This window comes from Dipodomys ordii, unplaced genomic scaffold (assembly GCF_000151885.1).
Source record: "Dipodomys ordii isolate 6190 unplaced genomic scaffold, Dord_2.0 Scaffold79, whole genome shotgun sequence".
NCBI lineage: Eukaryota > Metazoa > Chordata > Mammalia > Rodentia > Heteromyidae > Dipodomys > Dipodomys ordii.
The window spans coordinates 1,369,687-1,380,194 of NW_012267295.1; the positions used below are offsets into that span (position 1 = coordinate 1,369,687).

The 10,508-nt window shown below is 45.6% G+C and overlaps 1 protein-coding gene across 1 annotated transcript in view; it reads right to left on the minus strand.

Moving 5' to 3' along the window:
* Positions 1–1,564: 1,564 nt before the first annotated feature.
* Positions 1,565–10,508, minus strand: part of Ep300 (E1A binding protein p300) — an 82,670-nt gene continuing 73,726 nt past the window's right edge. The window contains exons 24-26 of the mRNA XM_013024780.1: positions 8,751–8,912; positions 5,080–5,361; positions 1,565–4,878 (exon numbers count right to left, since the gene is read on the minus strand). Of these exons, the coding sequence (XP_012880234.1) occupies positions 2,686–4,878; positions 5,080–5,361; positions 8,751–8,912 (2,637 nt within the window). The 3' untranslated portion in view covers positions 1,565–2,685. The remainder of the gene's footprint in view (positions 4,879–5,079; positions 5,362–8,750; positions 8,913–10,508) is intronic.

Below are 10,508 nucleotides of genomic sequence, written 5' to 3' on the forward strand. Positions count from 1 at the left end.
CAGTGCTGGGCTTGAACTTTGGGCTTGGGTACTGTCCTGAGCACTTTTGCTAAAGGCTAGTACTCTACCACTTGAGCTAGTGTCACTTCTGGCTTTTTCTGTGATTAATTGAAGAGTCTCACAGACTTGGGCTGGCTTTGAATTGTGATCCTCAGATTTCAGCCTCCTGAGTAGCTAGGATACAGGTGCGAGCCATTGGCACCTACATTTACATAGGCCTTTTTCCTTTCTCTCACATTTTATATAGCTTTTAGTATATATGGCTGTCATATTTTGTTACATTTATTCCAAAGTATTTCAAGTTTTTAAGGACATTTATTGGGAAAACGAATATACTTTTTTTTGTGCATGTGCCAGCTAATACTGAGACTTTAACCCATGGCCTTGTTGCTAAGGGCTGGTGGCTCTTCCACATGAGCCACACAGCTCCACTTCTGGGGTTTTGGTGGTTAATTGGAGACAAAAGTTTCATGGGCTTTCCTATCCAGGATGGCTTCACACTGTGACCCTCATACTCATGTAACAGGCATGAGCCACTAGTCTTTTTTTTTTTTTTGCCAGTCCTGGGGCTTGAACTCAGGGCCTGAGCACTGTTCCTGAGCTTTTCTGGCTCAAGATTTAGCACTTCACCTTGAGCCACAGCGGTACTTTTGGTACTGAGGAATGGAACCCAGGGCTTCATGCATGTTAGGCACTCTACCAGTAAGCCACATTCCCAGCCCTGTACTGCTTTTTAATGCTGTTCTAAAGAACTGTTTCAAAAAATTAGTTACTAGATTTGTTTTTGAGGAGCTAGAGCTAAAGTACTTTTCCTGTTTACCTTGCTAAGTACACCTGCAAGCCTTGGAATCTGCATCTATGAAGACTCTATGTTAAACCAACATGTATACTGAACAGAGGGAAAGAAGAAACTAGCCTGGAAGGAGTCATTGGAACTCAAGGAATAACTTGGTGGTGAGTGCCTGAGTTTTCTTTTGTCATGTATTTGCCAGACTGGATCTGGAAAAGTCAAGAATCTGGACCTAGGTATGTTCCCAGGCACAGAAAAAACAAACAAAAAACTTCCTTCAAGCCAAAATACCAAGAAAGACAGGATGAAGGGGAGATAGACAAACACTTAAAAGAGTTTGTTGCAAAAGTAGATCTAGGAAGAATCTTTTTTTTTTTTTTTGGTGACAATCCTGAGGTCCTGGGCTTACAAGGCCCTCTCACTGAATCAGTTGGGTGGCTTGAACTCTCAGTCTGGGCGCTGTTCCTGAGCTATTCAGCTCAAGGTTAGTGTTCTACCACTTGAATTACAGCGCCACTTCCAGTTTTCTGGTGGTTAATTTGAGATGAGAGTGTCACAATAGTATTTGGAAGTCAATTTCATTTTCGCTTGAACTTTGAACTCAAAATTTGGAAATTCCTTATATATGATGTTAAAAAGATTCTAAGTTGATAGTGTCCATTTTCTTCAGAGCAATAACATGTTTTTTTCCCTTGTACTGGGAACTGAATTCAGGGCTTTGTACATATTAGGCAATAAACTGGTGTGGCCTGAAGAAGTAACACAAAGTCAGGATGTCTGTCTCACACAGTTTATTTAACAATAGGTAATAAGAAATCAAATTTAACAGTCTATACAGTGATCCAAAGTTCATATTTATAAGTAATCAACTTTTAATTCCATGATTTACAACAGTTGAGGGTTTTTGCTTTCTATTTTCAAGTTTTACAGAATGTATGTGTGTGTGTGTGTGTGTGTGTGTATGTGTGTGTGGGAGGGGAAGGTAAAGAGGAAGAAAGCAAGCAAAGAAGAAACCCCAGGGACATTTTCCATGTTAAAATCATCCCACCGGAATCGTTTCTTACCCTCTTTTTAATTGTTTTTCCTGTTAGATGTAAAAATAACGAAAAAAAAAAAATTCTTTCAAGAAACAAAAACCACAATATATATAATACATCAATTTGGCAGCTGCCCCTGTATATTCTTTTGAAAAAGTCATTTTTCTTTCTACATGTACAAATTATTTTAATACTTGAAGTTTTACGCTCAGACTGACGGAATAGAAAAATTTCTGGAGCACAAAAGTTGACTTGAGGGAGGAAAGGGAGATTTTTTTTTTAAACATTTTTAAAAGAATGAACGTCTTTGCACCCAGAGAAAAAATTGGTATCTTAATATATATTTATATATATTTATTTATATATATATATATATAATGTAATTTTAAAGTAACATTAACCCCTTTTGTCCTCTGGTTTTAGAAATGTTTTTTTTTTAAACTCTTCCATAAAGTGAGGAAAATAGGGAAAAATGTCAACCATCTGCACCAGTAAATAATAACTATTAATATTACATATTTTCATTAATTTAAAAAAAATAATAAAACCTATTGGAGGTGCAAGGCAGGAGCAGTGGTGGCTTCAGGCCTCAGCGTCCTCCCAGTGCACACTTGAACCACACACACAAGGGAAGAAAAAGACTGGGGTAACCAGCCATAACAAAAATATATTCTTTGTATTCTAGTATCCCTCAGGTTCATCTTGCATGTTTGCTTCAAACCACAAACACTACTGCACAGTTCTTATGTGTTCCAAGGAAAATTGTCTTTTAGGCTAAGAAAGATTCAAAAAAATTGTTTTCAGTACAAAAAGTCTTAAGAGAAAATAATTTTTTTGCTCCCAAAATACAAGGTGTCTCTAATGTATGTCTAGTGTACTCTGTGAGAGGTTCGAATTCAAGTCTGAGTTATCGGTGCTGAGTCCCAGGTCCGTGGCGCTTGCACCATGGAGGTTTGCCATGCCTGGATTGCTAGCAAGCTGAGAAAGCATTGAATTCTGGTCCGGACTGGTAAAATGCCCTTGTTCCATGGGGTTGGCGGCTTGGGCAGCTACCAGTCCTGGATGTGGGGAGCTGGTCTGTGGGGAAACATGGTGTGGAGAAGGCTGAGGCTGCATCCTTGGAGATGGGCTGGAGTGGGGGGGCTGGGATTGAGGCCGAGGAGAAGGGACAGGTTGGGGGGATCGAACTTGATTGGAGAGAGAATTAGGAATCTGTTGGCCTTGAAGGTGTGGGGACTGGGCCTGATTGGGGAGCATATGCTGTTGAGGGCTCATTGGGTTGGGCTGAGCAGGGGATCCCATCTGTTGCTGAAGGAGCCGCTGCTGATAGGCCTGCAGACTGGCACCAGCCTCTGCTCCCAAGCCCTGAGGGAGCTGTCCCATCTGTCCCATATTCCCCTGTTGCATCTGTTGCATGTGATGCTGCATTCGTTGCTGCTGCTGCTGCTGCTGGGGCGGGTAGCCAACCCCTTGAGGTTGCTGGAACTGGTTGTGGTTGGCCATTCCTGGGCCGATGCCTGGCCCTGCTCCCTGTTGCTGCATCATTTGTTGCCGTCTCAAGATGTCTCGGAACTGCGGGGGCATGGTGTTGTGATTCATGTTCATTTGCTGCGCTTGGGGACTCATGCCTCCCATGGGTGGCTGCAGCTGTGGCTGCGGCTGCTGTGGGGGCAAGCCAGCCCTCTGGACACCTGCCTGCATGGGATTCATGTTCTGCAAAGCTGGGTTGGAGTGGACGCCCTGTTGACTCGGCATGGTAGGCGGCTGTAGCCCTGGCTGTCCCTGGGGCATGCCAGGTTGCCCAGGGAGAGGTTGTGGGTTCGAGTTGGCATACTTGGCAGCCCGCTGTTTGATGAATGCAGCCAACAGCTGGGGGTTGGCGTGCAGGATACTAAGCACCTGTTGCTGCTGGAGGGGAGAGCTGGGAGACCTGAGAGTCCGCAAGAGGTTTTGTAAGGCTTGTTGAGACACAGTGCCGGGTTTTAGTGGGCTCACACCTACTTGGCCCAGTCCTGGTTGCGGAGCCATGTTTAAGGGCTGACCATGTTGGGCCACTGACATCATGGCTGGCCTTGGCATCCCAGACTGAAGTTGCTGGGGCTGAGGCAATCCTCCTTGAACCCAGGGTGGCTGCTGCTGCATTGCAGTGGGCCCCATCCCGGGTTCCATATGCCCACTAGGCCCTCTGGCCATGGGAGGTGGGTTCATGCCCATGGAGGCCATGGGGGTCATCTGGGGCATTTGATGTTGAATTGGCCGTTGAAAAATTTGCACATGGGCCATCTGGCGCTGCGTCTCAGCTGCCCTCTGAATCTGCATCGCCATTTCTACTGCTGCAGGTGGTGGTCCTGGAAGGGGTGGCTGAGCAGTCTGAGGGGGGGTGGGAGGGGTCACCTGGCCTGCTGCCTTGCCTTGGGACACAGGGCCAGCAGCTTGAGTCCTAGGCAAGTAGGGCGGCATGCTGCTGGGAGGGGTGGGCTGGGGCTGAGCTGGGGGCTGGGGCTGGGGTGTTTGTGGGGTAGCTGGCTGCTGGCCAGTGGGTGTGGTTGGAGTGGCAGGGGTTGGGGACGGCAGGCCTTGCTGCTGCCCAGCCACACCCGTCCTCTGCATGCTGGCCATCCTTCTGCGGAGCATCTGAGCCTGCTGGAGCCGGTGCTGCAGCTGCTGTTGCCGAAGCTTCTGCTTGATGTTGAGGCAGAATGGCACGGGACACTTGTTCTCCTGGCAGTGCTTGGCATGGTAGCAACAGAGGGCAATGAGCTGCTTACAGATGGGGCACCCGCCATTGGTTTTCCGTTTGCAGCCTTTGGTATGTTGTACGACCCGCTTCATCTTCTGGCAGGACGGCAGGGAGCAGTTGGCATTACGGCACTGACAGGCATGTACCAGAGACTGGATGCAGCGCTGAATGCTCAGGCGGCGAGAGTCTCCTGGGCTCTGAGTGGCTGCTGCCTGCTGGTTGTTGCTCTCGTCATCTAAGCCAAGGCCTAGTTTCTCCATTTTGTGGTCATGATTTTTAGTGTTATAGCAGGTGATACACAAATCATAATCCTGAGGGAATAAAAGTAGGAGGTTCAGGTAAGCTAAGATTTAAGCCATTAAAACCATTTTGGTTACTGTTTCTCTGCGTGGACTAGAAAAGCGTCATTATATAACAAAACCAGCTTCATCAGCAAGCCATCCTTATCACCCCTGAGACAGGGGGACCCGGCCAGTACAGTGCCCCGCCACTTCCCAAGACCTAGTGCCCACCTCACAGACAGTGCAGTGCCATCTTGTCTCCACATGGTGTTTGCACTCATTGCAGGTGTAGACAAAGCGGTCCTGGCTCTGCGTATGCAGCTCCACCAGCATGCACATGGTAGACCACTGGGCTCTTCTCAATGAAGAGAATTCCAGATGCTTATCTCTTGCCAGGGTGAGGAATGCATCTCGACCATCCATCAGATCACAGGGGATTAGAGGGTCAGGATCAACAATGGGAGGCAGGGAATTGGCAGCGGGGCCAGCAATGAGGCGAATCACAAAGAAGACCTGTCAAACACATAAGCTTATTCTGACTCTTGAATTGGAACACCACTGCTACAAAAAGGAGTCAGGCTATCTCTATGTCTCAGAACTAAGAGTATACACAGGGTTAGTATGCATTCATATTTCCCTTTTCTCCTTTCCATTCTTCAGTAGCACATAAACAGAAAAAGTCAGACTTGGTGCTGTGGCTCATGTGGTAGAGTGTTAGCCTTGAGCAAAAGCTCTCAGGCAGTCCCCAGGCTCTGAGTTCTAGCCCAGGACTGGCAAAAAAAGAAAAAAGAAAAGAAAGGCTGATTGTATAGTTTAAGTGATAGAGCTCTTCTCTTGCCCAGCAAGAATGAGGGGCAGAGTTCAAACCCTAGTCCTGACAACAAAACAGAACAGCTTAGTTCTAGCATATGTACAGTAGACATTCTGCCTCCTAAGCAGTCTATTTTAAGATGTAATCCATGGTTTAAACTGAATCTAAGGAACTGATCCAGACAAATCTAAGATATAGTCTTTCAGATTACTACCAGCCTAGGTTCATGTAACCTACTCAAGATTTGAAAATCTGTTCAAAATGAAAGGCAACATGATTCATACATAATCCTTGTTTGGGGCATTAAATGGTGCTATCAGGTTGAACTATCTTCATTGCAAAACTAGCATAGCTCTAGAAAGTACATCCTCCTTCTTGGACTGCATAGCAAATGTAATGCAATGGTTTCAAGTTTTAAAATAAAAGATGAAAGAAAAGCAACTTCCCTAGTACTTATAGAAACCCTTAATAGGCATCAGTCCTCTAAGCATTTGGAAAAGATGGCAACAAGAAGGCATCTTATGTATGTGTTGTAAATAATTACACACAATGAATAAATGAGAAGGCATATTTGCTACTTTTGTTACCCTATTATAGCAAAGCCTTATAATCTACTTTTACAGCTGCAAATTTAGTCCCTAAGACTGAACAAAGCCCAGGAACATGTCCACAGTTTAAGTCAAACAGATCATAATATACTTTAAGTGACATTAAATACTGCTACAAGGACCTAAATAATCTAGGTAACAATCATTGAAATGTTAAATCCCATATCTACAGTCAAGCCCCAATTTTTCACTCTCCATACAAATGCAATTTCCTATAAGAACTTGATTGTATGTGAGAACAAAGTTCTCGCCTGTAATGCTAGCTACTCAAGAGGCTGAGAATCAGTTTGAGGCCAGCCTGGCAGGAAAGTCCAGGATTATCATCTCCAATTAACCATTACAACAAACAAAAAGAACCAGGTGACAGTGGCTCATGCCTGTAACCCTGGCTACTTAGGAGGTTGAGATCTGAGGATAGTGGTTCAAAGCAAGCCTGGGCAGGAAAATCTAGGAGACTCTTATCTCCAATTAACCACCAGAAAACCAGAAGTGGTGCTGTGGCTCAATCAGTAGAGTGTTCGCCTTGAGGTGACGAATAGGCCCAGCCCAGAGTTCAAGCCCTACAACCGACCAAAAATACAAAACCAAAACCAAAAACAATCCAAGAACACAAAAACCTGAAAGTGGAATTGTGGTTCAAGTGGTAGAGTATTAGCCTTAGCAGAAAGACAGGCCTCTATGGTTCAAGTCCCAGTACTAGCATCAACAAACAAAAAATTATCTTCAAATTCATTGGTTTTTATCTTATTATGATAGTGGAATGGCAAATACTCACAACAACAAGGACAATTTAAAGTAACAAAATAACTTTTTTTTTTTTTGGTTGGTTGTGGGGCCTGAACTCTAGGCCTGGGCGCTGTCGCTCAGCTCTTCAGCGCAAGGCTAGCACTCTACCATTAGAGCCACAGCGCCACTTCCGGCTTTTTTCCTTTTTGCTTATGTGGTGCTGAGGAGTCGAACTCAGGGCCTCATGCATGCAAGGCAAGCACTCTACCACTGAGCCACCTTTCCAGTCCAAAAATTCATTTTTAATTGAATTCTATGTCATACGGAAACGTCCGTATGTAAAAGCTTTTTGTATTTGTTCCTTATTTTTTTTTTGGGTTCGGTCGTGGGGCCTGAATGCTGTCCCTCAGCTCTTCAGCTCAAGGCTAGCACTCTACTACACCACTTGAGCCACAGCACCACTTCCGGCTTTTATCTTTTTGCTTATGTGGTGCTGAAGAATTGAACCCAGGGCCTCTGGCATGCAAGGCAAGCGCTCTACCACTGAGCCACCTTCCCAGCCCCAGTCCATGACATTCTTATCTCCAATTAACCAGCATAATGATGGAACTGGGGTTGGGAACGTGGCTTAGTGGTAGAGTGGGGCCTGAACTCTGGGCCCGGGCACTGTCCCTCAGCTCTTCAGCTCAAAGCTAGCGCTCTACCACTTGAGCCACAGTTCCACTTCCAGCTTTTTTTCTTTATGTGTTACTGAGGAATCGAACCGAGGGCCTCAGGCATGCAAGGCAAGTGCTCTACTACAGAGCCAACTTCCCAACCCCTTGTTCCTTATTCTTTTTGTCTTAAATTTTTTTTTGGTTCATTTTATTGTTTGTTTTTGTCAGTCATGGGGCTTGAACTCTGGGCCTGGGCACTGTCCCTCAGCTCTTCAGCTCAAGGCGAGCGCTCTACCACTTGAGCTACAGCGCCACTTCAGATTTTCTAGTGGTTTATTGGAGATAGGAGTCTCAGGTCTTTCCTGCCCGGGCTGGCTTTGAACCGCGATCCTCAGATCTCAGCCCCCTGAGTAGCTAGGATTACAGGCATGAGCCACCGGTGCCTGGCTTGGTTCATTTTATGTGAAAACTTTTTTTTTTTGGTGGATTGTGAGGCATGGTCTCAAGACCTGGACATAATCTAGAGACTCTAATGTTCCAGCCACAGCTCCACTTCTGGTTTTCTGGTGGTTTATTATGGACCTTCCTGCCTGGCCTGGTTTCAAACCACAATCCTCAGATGTCAACCTCCTGAGTAGCTAGGATTGCAGGAGTGAACCACTGACACCCAGATATATGAAAGCTCTTTTCTTCATTTTCCCCTATTTTGTAACTTACTTTCTGAAAAACTTGAAAAGCTTGAATTCTGGGCCTGGGCGCTGTCCCTGGGCTTCTTTTGCTCAAGGCTAGCACTCTACCACTTGAGCTACAGCACCACTTCTGGCTTTTTCTGCGTATGTGGTACTGAGGAATTGAACCCAGGGCTTCATATGCATGCTAGGCAAGCATTCTACCACTAGCATCCTTTTCGCATTTTTAAATGAGAAACACCCTAACACTATCTACATTGAAACACAGAATCACAACCTACCCTAAGTACCATATTATCAACTACTTTAACTGATTTCTCCCCACTGGATGGCTAGTATTCTGCCAGAGGTGGGGTGGGTGGTTGTGCAGAAGCCAGTCCTGCTAACTTCTGTCTTGGCAGCTGCCTCTTACCTCTTTATGCTTCTCCATGGTGGCATACAGTTTCTGAGACAGGTCATTAGACACATTGGGCATACCAGGCTTCTTTTTGTTGCCCCTACTCAGGCTGCTTTTATTTTTGCTGGTTTTCTTATTATTCTTCTTTTTAGCATTTTTGCTGTCACCTTTTGTCACCTACAAGACAGCAAAAAGGAAACAAAAAACATTAAGTTTTTGTTAAGGAGGAAATAGGAAACATTGCAGGTAACTTTTCTTCTTTGAAAGCAGAGGTTTTACTCGGGATTTTATTTCACTAGTCATTCTTCACTAACTTCTTTTTTTTTGGTCGGTCGTGGGGCCTGAACTCTGGGCCTGGGCAATGTCCCTCAGCTCTTGAGCTCAAGGATTGTGCTCTACCACTTGAGCCACAGCCCCACTTCTGGCTTTTTTCTTTTTGCTTATGTGGTGCTGCGGAATCGAACCCAGAGCCTCATGCATGCAAGGCAAGCTCTCTACCACTGAGCTAACTTCCCAGCCCTCCACCACACTTTTATCTCTAAGAAACACTACTGGACCACAGTACTGTGAACCACTGGTACAGTGGTTCAAAGTGGTAGAGTGCTATCCTTGGTCAAGAGCTCAGGGACAATGCCCATGCACTGAATTCATACTGCACAACGGACCAAAACCAACCAACCAACAAGCTCAAGTTCACCTACATGTAGATTCATGCAGGTGAACCTGAGTTTAATCCCTAGGAGGAACGGAGGAGGAAAAGACTATGACTTATTTATGGCAGTCTACCATAGGCCTGTAGCAATCATAATGTAGCCCTTGAGGGAAGTAATTTTATGATTCTTAAAACGATTTATTTATTTATTTATTTATTTTTTGTCAGACATGGGGCTTGAACTCTGGGCTTGGGCATTGTCCCCGCACTCTTCAGCTCAAGGCCAATGCTCTACTGCTTGAGCCACAATGCCACTTCCGGTTTTCTAGTGGTTTATTAAAGAGAAGAGTCTCTCGGAGTTTCCTGCTCGGGCTGGCTTTGAACTGAGATCCTCAGATCTCAGCCTCCCGAGTAGCTAGGATTACAGGCGTGAGCCACCAGCGCCCGGCTTAAAAGGATTTATTATTTATTTTTGTAGGTCATGGGGCTTGAACTCTGAGTCTGGGCGCTATCCCTCAGCTGTTCAGCCGGAGGCTAGCGCTCTACTACTTGAGCCACAGCGCCACTTTTGGCTTACTGTTTTTGTAAGCTCACATGTTTACCACTTTAAACCAGCAGTACTCAGATCTCAGCCTCTTGAGTAACTAGGATTCCAGAATAAACCATGAGCTCCAGGATACAATGTTTCTGAGCTAGGGCCTTGTCCCTACCCTATCCCCCACATGTGCTGCAACTGTGATCTGGCTATTTTAAGATGTCTCTATTGTAGCTACTAGGAATGGCGGGTACATGCCACCATTACGAACTTCTTCAACTGGAGGCCTAGGGCTTTTCTGTCCAGGATCACCTGGAACTGCCTTCCAGGTAGCATGACAGCAGCATACAAGCTATTAGTTAAGAAGGGAATCTTGTGTATCTGCTTTAAAAACTATAATCCTAATCTCAGCCTTCAACTAGTTAGGGCAGGCCTGGCTTCAAGTATTCTTTTTTTTGGCCAGTTGTGGGGCCTGAACTCTGGGCCTGGGCGCTGTCCCTCAGCTCTTCAGCTCAAGGCTAGCGCTCTTCCACTTGAGCCACAGCGCCACCTCCGGCTTTTTTCTTTTTGCTTATGTGGTGCTGAG